General features: G+C 44.2%; 1 protein-coding gene across 1 annotated transcript in view; it reads left to right on the forward strand.

The window, feature by feature from the left end:
• TNFRSF19 (TNF receptor superfamily member 19) overlaps positions 1–19,244 on the forward strand; it is a gene marked incomplete at its 3' end in the record, with an annotated part of 70,927 nt that extends 51,683 nt beyond the window's left edge. Inside the window, exons 5-9 of the mRNA XM_081214730.1 lie at positions 9,694–9,858; positions 10,343–10,468; positions 13,706–13,826; positions 14,425–14,830; positions 19,212–19,244. Coding sequence (XP_081070856.1) covers positions 9,694–9,858; positions 10,343–10,468; positions 13,706–13,826; positions 14,425–14,830; positions 19,212–19,244 — 851 coding nt within the window. The remainder of the gene's footprint in view (positions 1–9,693; positions 9,859–10,342; positions 10,469–13,705; positions 13,827–14,424; positions 14,831–19,211) is intronic.
• Between the last annotated feature and the right edge of the window lie 2,005 nt (positions 19,245–21,249).

A 21,249-nucleotide genomic window follows, 5' to 3' on the forward strand; every position in this document is an offset into this window, starting at 1 on the left:
AATATGCACTGACTTTGATTTGCTACTTTTTTTTTTTTTTTGCGGTACGCGGGCCTCTCACTGTTGTGGCCTCTCCCGTTGCGGAGCACAGGCTCTGGACGCGCAGGCTCAGCGGCCATGGCTCACGGGCCCAGCCGCTCCGCGGCATGTGGGATCTTCCCGGACCGGGGCACGAACCCATGTCCCCTGCATCGGCAGGCGGACTCTCAACCACTGTGCCACCAGGGAAGCCCTAGATCTTTTTAAATGTAGACATTTGCTGCTATAAATATGTTCTGCGATTGTTGAATACTTCCTATTATTCTTAGACTAGAATTCAAACTCCTCACTGTGGTTTACAATCCCTACATGCACTGATCCTGACCAGTTCTCTGGCGCTGTCTCCTTCCACTCTTCTCTGGGTTTGCCCGGGAACTGTTCTTATTTCCTGACTTACTAATTAACTTAGTGCTTTAGTGTCATAACATTAAATAGGTGAGTGACTGATGAACTTAATTCCTTAGCGCAATAACAATAATGTACCTTTTGATAGCGTGTGGAACCGTTGCTGTGTATCTTCGTGAAAAGTTTAAACATATATGGAAAAAGATTGAATGTAAATGTTCATAGCAACATAATTCATAGTAGCCAAAAGGTGGAGACAACTCAGATATCCACCATCTGATGAATGGATAAACGAAATGTGGCCCATCCATACAGTGGAATGTTATTCAGTCATAAGAAGGAATGAAGTTCTGATGCATGCTGTAACATAGGTGAAACTCGAAGACATTCCACTAAGTGAAAGAAGCCAGACACAAAAGGTCACATGATATTTCATGATTCCATTTATATGAAATATCCAGAATAGGCAAATTCATAGAGACAGAAAGCAGATTAGTGCTTACCAGGACATGGGGCGAAAAGGGGGAGGAAAACCATCACTTTAGTGGTGATGGTTACACAATGTTGTGAATGTACTCAGTGTCACTAAATGTAAATTTTATGTTATGTATATTTCACCACAATAAAAAAAATCAATTCAGTTTAAAAAATATATTTTTTTCTGTGCAAACAGAAAAAAATCTCATTTTCAAATAATGTTTTTTGTATCAGTTATTGAAAAACAAACCACATAGTTCAAAGACCAAAGTTTAAAATGAAAGATAAGTAAAATGATAAAGACTCACTCTTTTACATTACATTACATCCAGTGTCAGAGTGCTTGATATTAAATGGATTTTAAAAATCCAGCTATTTTATTTATTGTTTATTTCAGAGGAACATGCCGGTGGCTTCAACTCCAAAGGGTTTATCTCAACAGATAAATGAAATCTGGTGGTAGACAGTGCAGAGAGGATGTAGAGCAGGGATCAGTAAACCACTGCTCCTTCTATGGGAATACAGCCCTAGCCATTCAGGTACATATTATCTATCCTGATCCCTGCTCTTTCTATGGGAATACAGCCCTAGCCATTCAGGTACGTATTGTCTATCCTGATCCCTGCTCTTTCTATGGGAATACAGCCCTAGCCATTCAGGTACATATTGTCTATCCTGATCCCTGCTCTTTCTATGGGAATACAGCCCTAGCCATTCAGGTACATATTGTCTATCCTGATCCCTGCTCTTTCTATGGGAATACAGCCCTAGCCATTCAGGTACATATTGTCTGTGGCTCCTTTTCACTGCAATAGCAGAGCTGAGTGGTTGCAAACCTTTACAGGAAAAGCTTGCCCACCCTCAGTTTAGATACTCCATTTCGTATTTGACATCACTGAGGATTCAAGCCTCCTCTACAATGTACTCCAACATCCTCAGTAACAAACTTTTATCCCCATGGCTGGCCAAAAAAAACAACCCGGGCACATTTAGGTAAGGATATCTCCATGAATAAGAATTACACAGTTTTTTTCCTCCCAGCTGGATTAAAACTTGCCTGAGGATAAGAGCCATACTTTATATTTACTTATATTCTTTATACTTTGCATTTAGAAAAGTAAGAAATAGTTTTATTAGGTCTACAAAAAAATCAGAAGAAAATACTCAGGGACACTTTTGGTACTCTCTGTCTTCATTTCTCAGAAATAAATTACTGATATTATTTCTTTACATGTTCCTTTGTTATCCATAATCAACAAATTCCACTTGGAAAGAAAAAGGAACAGTGCTATTCTAGCATGTCAAATAAAATGTAATCATGTCTTATTGCCCTTCCTTCATCATCATTATTATTATTTTAAATAAAACCAAGGATACTTCAAATACCAAAAAAAAAAAGAATAGAAGCTTTCTTTTAATGTGGGTGTCCCTTGTAACTAGGGGCAAGCAGGGCAAGAGAAAGGGGAGGAGGTGAAAAAAAATGTAAATCGTAATTGCATATCAATACCCTCATCTAAATTAGAAGAGAATGTATGTATAAAATAAATAAGATACACGGATATAATGTGCCACACAGGGAATATAACCTATATTTTATTATAACTATAAGTGGAGTATAACCTTAAAAAATTGTGAATCACTACGTTGTTACACCTGAAATTCATATAATTCTGTACATCAACTATACCTCAGTAAACAAATAAATAAATTAGAAGAGGGAAAAAATCCAACTATTTTTTTTATTGACAGACTTCTTTAGTACATCTGGAATTCATACATTGAGTATTACCATAAATATTTTTGTTTAACCAGGTTAGATTGACAAGATAAACCTTACACTCCAGGACTATATCCTTGCCTCAGTTAAGATTGCAAAATGCTCTTTGTTAATATATATTCTTTTAATGAAAGAACATAGCTAGAAGTAGCTTCATCAGGTTTTAAATTTGTTAAACAGTTATTCAACATGGGGCTTTTTGGTTGGTAGTGGTTGTGTGGTGATGAAAGCGCACAGAAAGCAGTGGATTGATTTGTACTTTCCTTGAAAGAAATATAAGAGTCAAAGGTAGAATGTATTACTGAAAATTATTAGCAAACGTCTAAATTGTAAGTTTATCTTCCTGAACTAATTGTTAATTGAGTTGCATGTGCCGAAGCATGGTCATCGACAAGTGAAAAGGCTCACATTTCCAATTCTGTTGGAGTTTCCAAAGTGATCTGTCACGTAGTGTGGCACCTGCTGTATTATTTTCTTATGTGAACTGTCGGATGAAAACACAGGCATTAGTGAGATCTTAAACATGGAAGCCCAGACAGAAAGCATGATTAGTTCATTTACAGCTGGTTCTTCCCTACTCTATTTACGTGACACTCATCTAGTTCTACCATATAGACCTTAAAAAGAACATTTAAAAAATAAATTTAAAGAGCCATATGTTCTTTTTCACTGCAATGACATGCAAGAGCCTCTTCAGTCTTGGGGCGAGAGAGGTTGAATTTGTGAAGCTCTGTCTGTGTTTTAAGTTAGGTCAAGTTATATTGTATATGTTAGCTAATTAAGTAGAATTTACTGGTCTGTACAAAATTTGAACTAGCAGTCCTTCACACCACAGGATATTTTTTGCTCTAAGCAATATTGTTGGAATATTGGAAGGAGCATAGCTTAATATTTTTTAAAAGAGCAGACAGACAAATCGGGCCTAAATCTAGATTCAACCACCCGATGGCTGTTTAAATGAAAAACTATTTATAGATTTGTACAGATGTCTTCATTTTTTAAAAATAATTTATCTTTTATTCAAATTGTTGAATACTTTATATTACAGTAAATTTGATTGAAAAATTGAGGAAAGAAATCAGTTTTTTAAAATATACTCATGTTGAAATCAAACAAGCCAGCCAAACGGAGTACAGACTAAGGAACGCTGTAGTTTGGTTTGCTTTCCAGAATATGAATACCCAATTGTGGTTTAAATGAAAAACTGTTTATAGATTGGAACAGACGTCTTCATCGGTAAAACCCTTGCTGTGAGGGATTATTATGACATTTCAAAAGTGGGTAATAAGAGGCCGGCCCTCTGTAGGTGTTTGGTGTGTGGTGTTTGTGATAATGTTCATGATAATTTGGACGACTTTCTACAAAAAAAAAAAAAAAAACATTAATGGGCTTCTCTTGTTAGCAGGTCTCTAAATGTTCATGTCATGTTCTCCATCCCTCTGAGTGGTTTTAGGGGGAGGGGTGGGTAAAAATGTAAGATAAAGATGCCGAATTTGGTAAAATGATAGGAATGCGATTTAATCGTTCCCTGTATCCAATTTGCCTAACGGTCAGTTTCTGAAATTGACACCAAAGCAGCTTCTGTTGGAAGATGTGTTTGCCCTCCCGAAGGTCCTCTCCTTTTCTGGCTTCTTTGGTAATTCACTATAAATCAGTTGTTGCTAAGTGTGGATTTTTAACTGAGATTACATTTGGCGGATACTAACTCAAATAAGATTCCTTTCTGATGAGCCCATGGGGTGCTAATTCAGATTGAATAGAGAGAGCTAAATGTTTGTTTCATTCTCACTCTGAGGTTATAGCCAATAACCTTCAAGGTTTGTGTATTGATAAATCTGAGCAAGCCTTGCTTTTTCTCCCAGAGTCAAATTAACATAACATAAAGTAAGTGCCTGCAGATGAAACTGTTGTTTTCCCCCAGCTGTTTGCACCTGGACTGTCAAGAGCCAGAGGTGGAGGGGTAAAGGACAAATGCAGTGTGGGTATAATCTCGTCTCAGTGATTGGACAATTTGCCATTTAAGAAACTTTGGGGAATACTTAGGGTTTTCCTGTTTCTTTCACAGACATGCATTCGTTTCATCGTTTATATTTATTGGGTGCCAGCTGTGTGCCCAGAACTCTTGTAAGTATCATCAGTACAGTGGTGAACAAAACCGATGACATCTCTGCCCTTGTGGAGCCTGTATTTCAGGGAGGGACTTAATTGGTTGTGCTCAAGGCTAAGCAGCTGTAACAAGGAAGCCCCCCAGTACTGCAGCTTCTATAAGACAGCAGGCCCTCTCTGTTCTGTGACCGTCCAGGTGGTGCAGCTGGTGGAGCGGCTGTGCTGCAGGCGTCCTTCAGAGGCCCAGCGTCTGGCCCCTGCTGCTTTGCCAGCCTTTGGGTAGCTTCCTCATCTGTCCTCCTCACCCGTAGGATCCAGACTGGGCTGCTGCTACATGCAGCTCCAGCCCCAGTGAAGGGGACTCTGGAGGAATTTGTCCCTAAAGTGGAGATGACACAGATGCCACACCATCCCTTCTGCTCCTCCTCCCGGGCCCCCTTGACTCTGATTCGGATGTATCACACTTGGCTACAAAGGAGGCTGGGAAATGTAGTCTCTTGCTGGACCAGCTTAAACACAAGGCAGGGGGGTGGGTTTGGGGAAGCAGAGTGGGCTGTACCGCTCCCACCACAGGGGAGAAGGACAAGGAAGCACCCAGGTTAAATACAGGAAATGTCAGGTGGTGGCAAGTGCTGGGGAGGAGAGGAAAGCCGGGGGCGTTGGAGAGGGATGACAGTTTGAAGGAGCTCAGCAGGGAGGACCCGTGAGTAGGTGACACGTGAGGGGAGAGCAGTGCAGGGGCGGAGCTCGCAGCCCGGGGCCCTGGCGGGGGGGGGTCGTGGGGCGCAGGGCGGGTGCTGGGAAGAGGGTGGGTCGGGGTGGTGGAGAGCTCGCTGCCGGATATGCTGGGCTTAAGGTGCTTCCCCATCCACGTGGAGACGTCCAGCTGGCCGTTGGGTTTGTGACTCTGGAGTTGGGGAAGCAGCTTGGACTGGGAACCTAAAGTCCAGAGAAGTGAGATGCAGCGTCTGACTTAATCCTGTTCTTTACTGTAAAGACCATGCTCACCTCTGTGGGGAGAAGCCGGCCAGGCCACAGGGAGGTCACGGGCTCCCGACCGCAGACCTGTCCGGGTGTGCAGGTGTGCAGGTGTGTACGGAGCTCGTTCCGCCCTGAGAGAAGTTCTCATGGCCCCTCGCAGTGGACCTCGGTGCCGTGTATGAGGCCCTGTGTAATCGTCCCTGGGGAGGCTGAGGCGCAGCGAGGGGCCAGATGGCGCCAACCGGTTCCGTCCCTGTTCAGCACCCTCTGTGGAGAGTGGGCTCTGGGAAGAGGGCGCTTTTGTTCAGCAGGTTCTTAAACACAGCCTACTCGGGCGTGAGGTTGAACAAGCAGGGGCTCGAGAGGAAGCGGAGCCGCGGTTACTGGTGGAGGGCGTCTGGGCGCTGCCCCTCCTGCCATCTCGCCCTCGAATCCACGCCAGACTCAAGCCCCTCCGTAGAGTCTCCCCTCTGCCCAGCTCATCGTGCGACACTGAGATCCACGCTGGGCCAGAGGCCCTCAAGTGCAACCCGCTTCCATGCACACCTGGACACCTGCACACCTGGACACGTGGACAGGTCTGTGATCAGGAGGCCCGTGGTCTCTCTGGGGCCCGGCCAGCTTCTCCCTACAGAGATGAGCCACGTTCTGCTCGTCGTTACCTGACAGATGTTTCACCTGCATCCCTGGACAGGGTGGTCCGACAGAAAGGATCTGAAGGCCATGTTCCGGTTCTCAAGCTGCCTGCATGTTGCTGTGTGACCTTGAGCAAGTCCCTCAAAGTCTGGGTTTTCTCCTCCATAAATAGAGGGTGGTCAGCGGACTTCATCCCATCGTCAGGAGGGTGGGGTCACCGGAGGTGCGTGTCAGCGTCAGGTGGAGGAAAGCACACCAAGGTCCACTCGGCCTGAGCTCCTCCTCAGACTTTCCCGAAAGCAGTCGGAGCCCGGCAACAAATGCCCCCAACACACACGTCTCCCCAGCCACGTTCCGAAGCTCTTTAGAGGCTGAGGGGCAAGGAGGGCGTCTCAGCTACTCGGATTCGCTCACCTCGTCCCACTCCAAAGCGGGGAGCAGGCCTTGCAGGTGCCCGCCGTGTTCTCATCTGTTCAGATCCTCACTCAGCGAACGTCAGGCCTTGTAGGACTGAGACGTCTTAGTCACTACAGACACTCAGTACATCGTCGTCCAGTTGAGCTGAGTCCACTGAAATGTTCAGCGTGAAACTGAGCCCATGTACAGTGTGTCCTGGAACGTAAGATTTAAGCCAAGAAACAGCTCTCCCTCTGAAGTAACTTGCCAAAGGGTAGCGCTGAGATCAGGGAGGAATCTGATAGCTTAATTGGTTAGGGTAAGACGTGCCTTTGTATTCCAGAAAAGTTAAAACTTTCCAGAGAATGTGGATAGTCCTATTCCCGATTCCTTGGAAGTACCCTCAGGATCCTAGCAAGGTGAGGGTGAGATGCCTTGTAGGCATCGAGGTGCTTGGTCAGGGAATTGCGTTAAAGCCGTGGGTGGAAAGAATCTTGAATCTCAGTATCATGGCAGCAGCTACCTGTCAGAGAATCAATCTTTTTTGGTTTGTAGTCGATAAATCCTTTTCTGAGCCAGAACTTAGTAGGGTAGAAGCCACTTCATACAGCTGGTACCGCTCCCTCCCCTCTGTTTTTACTGCTCAAGTCAAAAGAATGATAAGAAAATAGGCTTTTATCGGGAACTGATGTGAATGAGTTTCTGAGGGTGGTTCTAAAATCTAATGATATTCGGCCCAGTGTCTCATAGCTTCTGTAGTTATGTCTGCATTGCTGGTGTGACAGACTTGAGAATGATGAACCCATTCCCCTTAAAAAAAAAAAAAAAAGATGGTGTTTGCCGTAAGGCTTGTCATAAACTTGTCCATATAAACAAGAATAAAGAATGCGGCTTTCGGATGGTGCTTCCCATGGGGACTCTTGGGAGGGGTGTTTGCGTTAACAAGATGCCTTTTCGTATATAGGTGTCAAAAACTGAGAGGTGAAGTGTCCGTATTTTTCTTGTTCACCTTCGGATGCTCCTGCCTGGGAAATGCATAGAGAAATAGCTTATTTGGTGTAATTAATGTTTAAAATGGATGTTATGACAACTCAGTAGCATTGAAATCGCAGTATTAGCACCCTTCCTTGGAGAGATATGTGTTACCAAGACTTTTCTGATTGGCTTGGGGAAAATAAACCCTGAGTCACAAACCACCAAATTAAAAATATAATACCCATTTGAGGGCATTTCAGCTTATTTGTGTTAGAAACAGTTCCTTTTCTATGAAGGCAAGGAAGTTGACTAATCCATTTTAGAAAGGTTTTCAACAATAAGAACCCAGAAGACTCTCATCTTGATCTACTTTAACCTGAATTCCTGGTTCCCATTAGGGTTTTTCTGAATATCTAATACTCCATTGATTAATGAGTTTAACTTAATCCTTACATCGTAGTTAGGAACTTTATCTTCACTCAAATAATGTACTCAGTCTCATTTTGATAACAGTTCTGCTAAAGCCTGGTATTGACTAGAGCTTGGTTATTTGGTGGAAAGTTTCAGCTAAGGGGCCTGATCTCACTCTGAACTAAACCACTTTCTCACAGACATAAATCAACTTCACCATTTGGTCGCAATAGGTAATACTTAATGTTTCCCAAGCATAGCCCACGATTTTACTTGCATTTGATATAAATTCCTATTCGTGTATTTACTTACCAGTGTTTGCACAGCTGTGCTTGTGTTCATACATCCTCTTGTGAATTTGTCCACTGACAGAGGCTGTTTCAGGTTTAGATTTCATCTCTATCAGGTCAGAGGTGTAATCTATTTAACTTGCTGTATGATGAACATCTAACGTGTGCAATTTGATTATGACAATATATCTACATAGCTAGAAGCACTGTTTTTTTATGAATATTAAAACATGTTTACAAACAAATATCCTTCAAAATGTGTGATTGGATTAAGATTCTTATTCATCCAGGTCCAAGGCATATGGTTTACGTGCCTTTCCCAGTGGCAATAAGAAACGTGTATGAGGGTGGCCCAGAATCACTGAGTGTAGATACACCAAGATGCAACATTCCAAAACGATCGCTCCTGCTGTTGTATTTGTATGATTCAATAATATCAACCCTGAAGTTTCTCTCTGGCTCTAGCCTCAGGGGTCATACAGTGGAAATCAGGCTTCAGGGGTTGGGATGGGGGTGGGGCCTATGCAGCCAGGGGTGGGGAGAAAGTACCAGGTGGCCTTTTGTGCTGTATGCAGCACAGATGCAGACACCAACCTGTCATCTCTAGGGCTGCCAAGTCCATTACCATGACCGTGAGCCACAGGGCAAACGGCCCTCAAGATGTGCTTCATCCAAATTGAGATGTGCTGTCAGTCTGAGGTCACAGCAGTGTTCGGTCTTTTTCTCCAAAACTTAGGTGTTGTTCAGTAATTTAACAGCTAAGGCGTTAAAAAATGTTCACTGTCTCAGAAATTGGAGGCCTACTGTGAGGTTACGAATGATCCAAGTCCTGGTTTTCCCCTAAAGTTGACCCCCAAAGCATACTTTAGTTCAGCCTGCTTAAAACTGTAGAAGATCTAATTCCAATTAAAGAACGCATGTCGAGTGCTTGCTCTGTGGCCCACACTGCCAAGTGCTGGGGAGGAAGAACAAGATGACAGATTCCCAACTCGCAGACGGTTCTGGTCCAACGGGCCCGACAGCACACGTGTCGGGGCTGCGCGTGGTTGGTGTCATGGGAACAGAGGAGAGTTGCAGGTAGAGGTGCGGTATTCAAGCGATCTCCCGGGCGGAGGGAGTGTCTGAGCCCTCTAGAACACCTCCCCCTGGTCTCATTGATGTTGCATGAAGGCCACTGCTGCAGGGGACCCCGAGTTCAGTGTGAGCACCTGAGTCCCTTGGGTGGTCGAGATGTGCTGATTCCATCCACGTGGTTTTCAGGTACCAGCAAGGTCAACCTGGTGAGGATCCCGTCCACGGCCTCCAGCCCACGGGACACGGCCCTGGCTGCCGTGATCTGCAGCGCCCTGGCCACCGTCCTGCTGGCCCTGCTCATCCTCTGCGTCATATATTGTAAGCGGCAGTTTATGGAGAAGAAACCCAGCTGTGAGTTCTGAGCTCTTTCTGTGTCTTAGCATCTTGGTGAAGGGTGTTGGTCATCACTGCCATCTGGGTGTTTGACGAGAACCTAAGAGGAGAGTCAGGTTGCAGCCAAAGGGACAGAGAGGACACGTGGAAACAGGCATCCCAGGGGCCTGCTCCCCAAGAGGCCTCCTGCCAAAAGGCGCTGAGGGCATGGCCACCGGGCAGCACCACTTCCCGGGGACCTGAGGAGGCGGGGGTACCCCCGCCCCTCGGCAGAAACACAGCTCGTCTGAGTTCTGGCAACACAAGTACCTTACAACTCGAGCTGTCTTGACCGATTGTTTCATATCTTTGCTTCCGTGTAAGAAGAAGTATTTTTAAATGTAAACAACAGCTCTCCTTTCCTTTATAACAGCAAAAGCTGGGGTAGTTCTGGTTGCACTGGGATGTTTGTGGGCTCCTCCTGGGGAAGCTGTCTTGCTGACCGAGTTCTTGGCCTCCACAGGGTCCCTGAGGGCACAGGACCTGCAGTACAACGGTTCTGAACTGTCCTGTTTCGACAGACCTCGGCTCAGCGCCCCTGCGCCCCACGCCTGTTGTCAGTGCCACCGGGACTCGGCCCAGACCTGCGGTAAGTTCAGCGCTTGGGGGCCACTAGGAATGCAGGCCCTGAAGCTGCAAAGAACTGCTCCCACTAGTTTTCCAGTTAAAGCTAATCTAATTCAGTCATTCTCCCCCGTCTCCTGATGTTTTGGGTGTTTTGTGTCTCTTAAGTATTTAACAGAAAAGAACCATCTCATTAAAATTTTAGAATTTCTCAGTAACTTTTTAAGCAAGTTTGCCTTTATTTTGGGGTGAGTTGATTTAAAATACTGTGAGCCTTTTGTAGAGCAGGGGATCCATCTCCTTTCTTGTCTGGTGGATTCCACCTGAACCTGCATGTAAGTGTCTTAGTGTGTTTTGGGATATCTTAAAGAAGAGGGAGGAGGGAGACCTATTACAGGGTTTTCCACAAACCATAATTGCCTCTGGGGTTATTAACAGAAGTGAAAGTTCAGGGAAGTCCAGGCGGACCCTGGAGATACTGTGGGTTCGGTTCCAGACCACTGCAATAAAGTGAATATTGCAATAAAGTCAGTTACGTGATATTTGGGGGTTTCCCAGTGCATATAATGGTTATGTTTGCACTGTACTGTAGTCTATTAAGTGTGCAACAGCATTATGTCTAAAAAAATAATATATACACCTTAATTTAAAAATACTTTATTGCTGAAAAATGCTAACCGTCATCTGAGCCTTCAGCGAGTATAGCAGTAACGTCAGAGATCCCTGATCACAGATCAGCATAACAAATCTAGCAATAATGAAAAAATAATGAAAAATTCGAAATATTGTGAGAATTACCAAAATGGGACACAGACACAGAGTGAGGAGATGCTGTAGGAAAAATGCTGTCGGTAGACCTGCTCGATGCAAGGTGGCCACAAACCTTCACTTTGGGAAAAAGCAATAACTGTGAGGCACGACACAGCCCCGTCTGCCTGTGATTCAGATGGACTTGGGGTCTAACGTGGGCAAAAACGGGCAAAGGTCACACCAGCTGGCACACTTCCTGCCCCTGTCCCCACAAACTCACCTCCTCTGCAAAGTAAGAGTGAAGGCGGCCGCAGCCCTTCCGGAGGCCTGCCCTCCACCTGCTCCATCCCCCGCTCACAGGTCCCCTGGCACCTGTGGTTGCAATAGCGCAGCAGCATTTTGTCACCTGTAACCTTCCTTGAAGTTAAGCATTTCCCAGTTCAACTGCGTATAGTCTCAGAACTGTCCAATCTTTCTTTCCAAGAAGTTGAAGGGTTCAGCTTTTCAGTCTCATATTTAATATATGGGGTAAGGCATCTTCAGCGTAATTATTTCTCTACTGGCCTCTACTGTCTTCTGCTTTAGGGTTAAGAATAAAACGTGGGATTTCCATAGCGTGCGTGGATCTGGTTTTGCCTTTGCCTGCACAGATCGTAGACTCAGCTCCTGACAGCACCGGTGCCTTGGTCATACTCAAGGCAGCCCAGGCACTGCCCCTAAATCAGAGTTAGCAAAGAGGATCGCTTGAGAGGGAAACTTGGGTTTGAAATGTGATCAAGTGCAGCTTTGTGCAAACCCTGCCTCATCGTCACTTCTATCTGAAAAGAAAGATTAAATACGTGGATGGCTGTGTTGCACGTTTTTGTAATAGAACGCAGAGACTGGACAGCATCCGCCCCCGCTGTCGCCCGCCCAGGTTCGACGTCGCTCATCATATAAATTGCTTCTTCCTCCGTGGCAGTGCCTATTTTCTTTTCACTTTTATTTTGACATAATTTCAGACTTACAAAAATCTTGAAAGAATAGGACAAGGAATTCCCACATACCCTGTACCTAGATTCCCCCAGTATTAACATTTTATCTCATTGCCACATTGGCTTTATCATTTTTATCTCTTTCCAAGTATGGTGGGTGTACACAGTCGACCCTTGAACACCTTGGGGGTTGGGGCACCCACTCTCCGCCCAGTCAGACATCAACCTGTGACTCATAGTTAGCCCTCTGTGTCTGCGGCTTCTCTGTGTTCACGGTGTCTCCGTATCCGTGGTCCTGCATCCTCGGAGCCACATGCCCGCTGATCGTGTGGCACTGTAGTATTTACTGTTGAGGAAAATCCTCCAATACGTGCACCCACACAGTGCAAATCCACGTTGTTCAAGGGCCAGCTGTGTGCTTTACATAGACATGTACACAGTTTTTAAATTGCCATTTAAAAATCAGTTGCAGGGAGTTCACTGGTGGCCTAGTGGTTAGGATTCTGGGCTTTCACTGCCGTGGCCTGGGTTCAGTCCGTGGTTGTCGAACTGAGATCCCACAAGCTGTGCAGTGCAGCCAGAAAAAGAGAAAAATCTGTTGCAGATAAGGTGTCCCTTTACTTCAGTGCTTGTTTCCTAAGAACAAGAATGTTCTCTTAACACAACAGCATGATTAATGCTAATTTCCTAATTTTGTCTGTATGTTTAACGATATTTATAGTTTTATAAAATCAGAATTACATATGTCTGTATATGTAGAGAGAGAAGTCTAGAAGGCTGTTCAGAAACGTGGACAGTGTTTTGCAGCTTATGGAATTAAGGAAGATTCATTTTTTAATTTCTGATCTCATCTCTCTAGTTTTAAAGTTTTTTTCTTCAGTGAATGTGTATTATCTTTGTAACCAAAAATACGTACCGCTTCAGTGAACATAATAGTCTGCAGAGCTGTGTGCACATAGATAGTTATTCTTTAAGATACATTCCTAGCAGTAAAAAAACAAAAAGTTGTGTGTGTGTTGAGTTAAAGGGTTTAGACATTTATGTTCCGCGCTGCATGGCTATAGCCCACTCTGCACAAACTGTCAGCCATAGGTGGAAGTCTCGTTTCACGTACCCTCTCGTCATTCCTCTTCATCCTTATTTTCATTGTAGTAAAATAGACATCACCTTAAATTTACCGTTTTAGCCGTTTCTCAGTGTACAGTTGGGGGACATTAAGCACGTTCACATTGCTGTGCAACCGTCACCACCGTCCCCAGAACTTCTCCACGACCCCAAACTGAAGCCCTGTCCCCTTTAAACACTCACCCCCTATTCTTCCTGCCCTCCGGCCCCTGGGACCCACCGTCCTACTCTCTGTCTCCAGGAATTTGACTCTTCCAGGTCCTTCATAGAAGGGGCCCATCATTTTTAAGATAAGAAAAAAGAGAAAAAATTAAACCTCATAACCCCTTTCCCCCCGAAAGTCACCCAAAGGGGAATAGCTAAGTTTTCGAGAGCAGTGTTGAACTGGTATAAACAAGCACTGCGCCTCACAGCCCTGCTGGCTTTCCTAGGGCCCGTGCATCTCATCCCATCTCCGTGCTGTGACGGGGCCTGCAGCGTTGGCCGGGAGACTCCTGCTTGTAGGGTGCACTCCAAGACCGTTCTTGAGGACAGGTAAATGGGTGTTTTCAATCTATATAATTTCATGTTCCCGCGTGCAAATATACAGGCTACTCATTTACCAATTTTCATGTGAAACTATGGGACATCACTTTTTTAGTATTATGAATAACATTCTAGACATTGTAGGGGGTGGGAACTTTGGCAAGAATTAGGTAAGTGTCTCAGGGTTACTGATAGCCAGTATAACATTCTTTATTCTTTATATTCCACTAATTTTGCTTTTGTCTTATATTCATGATTTGTGACACTTCCATCATCTATAAGTAGTTTTTAGCATGTCACATACTCAGAATTTTAGAACAGCAATCAAAGGAATTCAATTAAGACCCAGGAAATTGCCTATTTTAGACATCGGATTAAGTTTAACTATATTGGTTAGAAGTAGGTATAAAAATTCGGTTTTAAAGTAAACGTAGTTATTTAACTTACTGTATTGAAGCAAGTTTATAACAAAGGAAGCATGAGAATTCTGACTCAATAACTTGTTGTTTATTTCATCTAGAAAACTGAAAAGCATAGCTGGAATGTTGCTTTGTAGTAGGTTTTTCTCCCAGTAGAGTACTTACAGCTCTTTTGAACACGTGTCCAGAAACGCAGGTCCAGCAGGGGAAGTAATGCCGACTTTCTTTGGGTCCCTTTCGAGGTCCATCTGTGGCGAGTTTTCGGACGCCTGGCCTCTGATGCAGAATCCCAGCTGTGGTGACGACATCTCTTCTTGCGATTCTTATCCTGAGCTCCCTGGAGAAGATGTTCAGTCTCTCAATCCAGAGAGTGCAAGTTCAGCATCCTTGGACTCAAACAGTAGTCGGGGTCTGGTTGGTGGAGCAGTTCCAATTCAAGCTCATCCTGAAAACTTTACAGAAACTACTGATTTATCGAGACTCAACAACTCAGTGCCAGAACCAGCGCTAACTCAGGACGCGCTCACTGCTAGAAATCAGCTGGCTCAGGAGAGAGGAGATGTCCATCACCTGGCCACTCAGCCGTCACCCCAGGTAAGGCAGCGATGGATTCGGTGTGGGCAGTGACTTAAGGAAGCCCAGAGGGAACAGGACTCTGTCCCCCATTAAATGTGGGGGAACCTGGGGAGAAGATCTTTCCATCCTTCATAACTTCTCGTATGTTATAGGAGAATATATTTAAATTAAATTTCAGGAGTCCTTTTTTTTAACGAACAGCTCATCTCTAAGGCCATCCAGGGCAGCCGCATTCTTTTCTCCTCTTGTCACTCCAGCTACCCAGCACTGCACCCCAGCACCATCCTGACTGAGAGATGAATTAGTTACGGGAGCATCTTGGAAGCAGTTCCTCACCTTTGTCTTCCCCTGGGATGTTCTTCTGCCCAGTACTTACATGCACGGTCAAGTTAATGAGAATTTAGGTCCCTCACGGCTACCCTTTTCCCTCCTCTCTCTTTCACTGTGGTTTTTCTGGATCGCTTTGCTTTGACTGACTGATCCGTTTGGTTGGAAATTGATTGTTGGTTGTGATCTGGCACCAAATACAGCAGAAGAACCTTCCAGATGGAAGGGTCTGAAATCAGGTTTTGGGGTGGGGCAGGTGGTGACTGAAGGGAGATGGGCTCTGACCCCGGTGCACCTGGGCCCTGTCCCTGCTTTCTCCTCCAGGTGAGGAGGTGGCCTTTGCTGAGTTTGGCTTAATGTGTATAAGCGTTTCCTGAATGTGAGCACATACGTTGTTGGTGTACGTTCTTCTGGAAGAATGATGCCGGCCTTGAGTATGAAAGGGCAGAGTCACAGCAACAGGGGCTCCCAGGCCCCGCAAGCCCTGTTCTGCACAGACAGGGCTGCTCTCATCCTTGGTCCTCCTGCCCCAGATCAGGGACGCGGCCGATGAGCCACAGGCACGCTGCGCGGGCTCCTGGAAAGCACCTCCGTTTCCGTGAGACGTCCTGTCTTTGTCTAATAAAGTCAGAAAGAGTCTGAAGTCAGTGTGGATGGAGATAGTTCCTTCTAAGAACAAATATGTGGGTTTATATGCATCTAAATCTGCAGTACTTTTTTTTTAAACTATGAAGAAAATCTATAAAGCATGTACAGGGAATTCTGTACTGAAAACATTTGTTGGCTTTGGAGAAAAAACGATGTTGGCTTTCTCATAATAACGGAAATGCAGAAGAGATTAATGAAAGGAGGAAAAGCAAACAAATTAGGCAGTTTAAAAAGCACAGACTACGTACCTCTGTAGCTGGGAAAGGTCACTTACTGACCTGGTTCTTTGGAGCCGGCCTCTAATTTTCACACTGTTCATGAGGATAATAAGAAAAGACTTAAGAGTTGGCCTACGTGCATATAGGTCTCAGAATGGACGTGGCCCACAGACCTCTGGACAGAGAACCCTCAGCAGCCCAGAGCAGCTAACAAACCCCGACAACGGGTGGGAGGAGGATGCAGAAGACAGGATACAGGGCCCTTTGGCAGCTAATCCCAACATCCCAGTCGGATGCCTTGCCACGTACTCTAAAATGAACATCTTAGGACACTTAATATTTAATCTGAGTCACATTTTCATTACAAAATGCTGAAGTTTCTTTTCCATCAAGTCACTTGGTTCTGATGATAAACTTGCTTGTGTTACTTTCACGAATTACCTGTTTCACCTTCTCGTGTATCTACTTCCAGAAGAAAGTCGGAGTGGCTGCAGTGACGGTGCCACCATCAGACTAGCTACAGTTCTTCTGAGAATTGTCAGTAGATGGAATTACTGCTCATCTTAATTTTGTAGCTTGTCCCCAATTTTGTGGTGTAAATTCTAAAACTAAGGAATAAAGCATCTCGAAGCCAAGTCGTGTCAGAAGCAACTCAGCCTGCCCTTTTTCTTGTCTGTGTTACTGAGGAGGTGGAGGTAGGGTGGATGAGCCCTTTTGTCCCAGCTACATGGATGCAAAATTGTAGAAACGTAGTTTAGTATGTAAGATTGGTGCATCAGGACATGAATTCTTTTCAAAGATAGTTGTCAAGGTAATTATGATTACATAAAGATACCTTCAACTCAAAGTCTGATGGAAAGTTATAATGACATATAAGATGAATGAGGAAATGTTACATTCAGGTTGCTCCATGTAATTTATTTATTTATTTTTGAGGTAATTCTCAGTGGCTAAGGACATCACCAAATATTTTTTTAATAAATTTATTTATTTTATGTATTTATTTTCGGCTCCGTTGGGTCTTCATTGTTGCACGCAGGCTTTCTCTAGTTGCGGTGAGCGGGGCTTACTCTTCCTTGCAGTGCGCAGGCTTCTCACTGCGGTGGCTTCTCTTGCTGCGGAGCGTGGGCTCTAGGCGTGCGGGCTTCAGTAGTTGTGGCACGCGGGCTTAGTTGCTCCACAACATGTGGGATCTTCCCGGACCAGGGCTCGAACCTGTGTCTCCTGCATTGGCAGGCGGATTCTCAACCACTGTGCCACCAGGGAAGCCCCACTCCATGTAATTTATTAATGAAGGGTTTTTATAGGCTTTCCAAGATGTGTTGTCTTATAACTATTAGATAATTTTGGCAAATCTAAATAAGACATCCTGAATTCAGGAAAGGGATTGTTAAAATGTAAATCATTTCCATTTTCTCCATATAATTAAAAATAGCAAATAATATTTTGAGCCCATTTTAAGCGAGAATCTTTTCTAAACTCTGAAAAACACTTCTCTTAGTTGTAGTTACTGAACTTACCTCTTGCAAAGAATTTGATTTCAGAAGCTTTCTATTAATGGACCAGAGGGCAGGACTCCTGGCTCCTCAAGTTCAAGTACAGTGAGCTTGGCCCCTGATGTGGGCTCACTCCTAACTCAGGAGGGCACTGTTTTCTGTTTGGGGGTTTCTGTTTGGGGGGTGGATGAGGGCAGCTGTTGCCAAAACAGCCCCACCCCCTTTTAAACAATTTATTTCTGTTTTATTTTCAATGAAACTTTAAATTCCTACCCAGGCACTCACTTGTATTTTAACCTCTATTCACTCTTTTTCCCCCAGCTTTATGGAGATGTAATTGATATATAACATAGCATAAGTTAAAGGTATACAGTGTGATGATTCGATTTATTGCCAAGTGCACCAAGGGACTTTTGTCTGTATTTGGTGTGAGGCTCAGATTTCTAATGTGTGATGCATTTGTTTCCGAAAATTTATTTTTACACGGTAGTCTTCCTGTGGGTAGTTTAATGCCACCCAGAGTCTGATAATGATAGTTATGGTTCAGGATAAAGCAAATAGGAGTGAGGACTGTCTTTAGTCTGCATGATTCCATTTTAATCAAATGTTCCCTAAACACACCTCCCCAGAAGGGAACCAGGACTAAGATATTGCTAAGATATTTGGGAGAACGAAGCCAGCCTGTTGAATAACAGGAAAAGCTTTCTTTGGTGGTGTTTCTTAACCCACATTTTAAATGTCAACATGAAATAATGGAAGGGATGGTAGAAAAGATATGAGATGACCTGGGTTCTAGTTTCTCAATCTCTCAAAATCTCTATTCTTTCCTTATTGGCCAATTAAGTATAATTTTCCTCCCTGGTAGCATTAATATGGTTGTTATTATCATATCAGTTGATCAACATATTTGATAAAACTATCTTATTATTGAGAGAACCTCAGAAGTTTCTATTTCTAGATAATCTCCTTAGACCTTTGAAAAAAATTTTTTCTGTAAATGTGTCTGATATGTCACTAATGCCAAATTAGTGGTAAGTTAATGAAGGGTTACCGCGTGAATGAAGGTTTCACTCACGTACAATAACACGCAGGTGACCCAAGCCTCAGCCCCTCCCAAAGTGAGGTCACTGTGCTTTTGTGATAAGGGACAGATCTAAAGGCTGCTCTCTCCCGAGGACGTTTGCCCTGTGACGTATGTGTGAGTATTCCAGGGAGGTCATTATAAGAGCAGTCTCATTCCCAGACTCTTTCTAAACTTTCTCCAATGGCTTCACAGAAGTTTTAAGTTCAAAGACTAAGAATAGCATTAATTATTAACCATCTTTGTTCTTTTAAAGAATAGACTAAAGAATCCTAAACTCTTTACCTACAATTGCTTTAAAGGAGTGCAACACAGAAACGAGCTTTAAATGTTTGACTGAAGTTGAAAATCAGCAAAAGAATTGTTCATTGATACAGTTCGTTTGGGGCACTTTTTCATCTTTTAAGGACTGTTTGCACATATGGGCTGTTAGGAAATCTTTATTTTTATTCTCAGAGCACATGGGTCCCTGATATTGCGACACCCTTACAGGAACTTCTTGTCCATATATTATAAAATTCATGTGCACAATTAGTAAAAGCTAAGCACCATAAATTTTTACAGTCACAGTTTAAGCCTTTAATTTGTCAGGTGCTGTGTTCAAAGCTGTCCCTCTGTCACCGTTTCAGGAGGCTGAAAGGACTTGCTTCTTTCTGCAGTGAAGCGTCGTATGGAGCCCAAAGGGCAGCCCCTCCTCTGCTTATGGACTCAGCACCGTCTGGACCTCGCTTGGCTTCTGGGGGAAGAAAATAAATCTGAACCACACTGATGGCATTTTAAGCCTTTCAACCAGTTGCTTCTGAGCCAGACCAGCTGTAAGCTGAGACCTCAAGGAATACACTCCAAGCACTTCTGAGACTTTGCATCTTTCTTACACGAGAAGCTTCTACGCTACAGGCTGACTTCAGAGGCTGACGGGCCAAGTTTGCAGCCACCGAGCTTAGGGGTATAACGAGAAACAGAAATGCATTCATGCTTCTTTTCACGGTGGAGGTGGTTTGCCAAGACTGAAGACCCGGAGTATACATTTTCATTTACATTTTCTTTCCAGAAAGAATTTCATACATCCTACGAAAAGGCAACGTCAGATGAGTTACCTTAGTTTTTAGGTAGGATGGGTTCAAAAGGGAGTGTTTTTATTTCCTGAAGGTCACTTTTTCATCTTCTAAATAATTAGCATAGGAGTTTATTAGATGATGTCAGCTGTCCTAACTGGGAATCAGAAGAGACCAAATCTTGCAGAATTGACGCTTCTCGCCTCAGCTGCTGTCTTGTGAACAGCGGCTGAATTAGTTAACAAGAGGGGCCTGAGTTAGGACGTGTGTTTGGGAAAGGACTGCCCCTCCCTCTGCGTTAAAAACCCCTTAGCGTGCGCATCCTAGATGAGCAGATTTATGTGAAACTCCATTAGTGTGGAAGCATTTGTTCCTTCTGTCCCTGGGACTGAGCTTAGAAGATCCAGAATTTCTCTTTTATAGAGAATCGGTATTGATAATGACCTTTTATTTGCATCGTATTTTATACTTAAGGCTTTAGAAATGACAACATATCAGGTTTCCCTGCTGCTGAAGCATGACACCAGGTGAGCAGTCTTAGGAGACTCTGCATATTAGGACCAGAAGAAAAAGCACAGCTTGTAGGCAGCATTTAGGTGAATGGATTATAACTGCCATCGTGTAGTTTGACCAGGATATCATAGGGCTCCCACCAATCTCCTAAGCTTCTGCAGCACAGTAATTCCCACCGTAGCCCAACGACGCTGGATTTAAGAGTCTGGTGCTTCTATGAAGGCGATCCATCCGCTACCACCTTGGTATTGACCTACTAGAATTAGCTCTAGAGCTGAGACAGAAATAACCCAGCTCAGTCATGAACCAGGGGATGGCTCGTTTGCTCGTCTCTGCGCCCTGGAACGGAATTATTTGAGCAGAATTTATTTTTTTCCTGCCTGAACGTACGTGATCAGCTCTGGCTGTTGTCTTTTAAGTGATGACTATTAGCTCTGTCCCATTTGCACTTAAAACAGAAACAGACCTTTGAACATCCCTGTGTTAGAGAATGCTGAGATATGTTGTTTCCAAATCAGTCTTCTACTTGACATGTAAAGTGAGCATTAGAGGGTATTCTTGGGCAGTCCAGTGGTTAGGATTCAGCACTTTAACTGCCGAGGGCCTGGGTTCAATCCCTGGTTGGGGAATTAAGATCCCGCAAGCTTGCACGATGCAGCCCAAAAAAAAAAAAAGAGTTTAAAGTGAGCATTAGAACTGCCTTTCCCAAGGACATTTTAATCTTCCCTCTTACTGCCCCGTGCTTTGCTCTCCTGCAGTAGTGAGCTCTCACGAGGCCTTTTCCTCGTGCTGGGACTGTCCCTCCATCCGCAGCTCAGAATCCCTGTGCAGACATGAGCTCAGGGTATGTCGTGCACGTGACCTCCGTTCCTTTCACTAAAATGGGAAATTAGAGGGTCTTGTGGTAATGCACAGCCTTTCCTGTCTACCTGGTGTCCAGTCATAGTTGATTGACTTTCTTTTTTCTCTTCCTTTTTTAGCCTAAACCAATGGTTCCTAAGCTCTGGTACTCACCAACTCTTCTGAGACTTGCCCTTACGAAATATATGTAAAGTATTTAGGACCTGATCACAAGAGGTCCACGAAAATGCAAGTTTCA

This window comes from Mesoplodon bidens (genome assembly GCF_964165515.1).
Source record: "Mesoplodon bidens genome assembly, chromosome: 17".
NCBI classification, from domain to species: Eukaryota; Metazoa; Chordata; class Mammalia; order Artiodactyla; family Ziphiidae; genus Mesoplodon; species Mesoplodon bidens.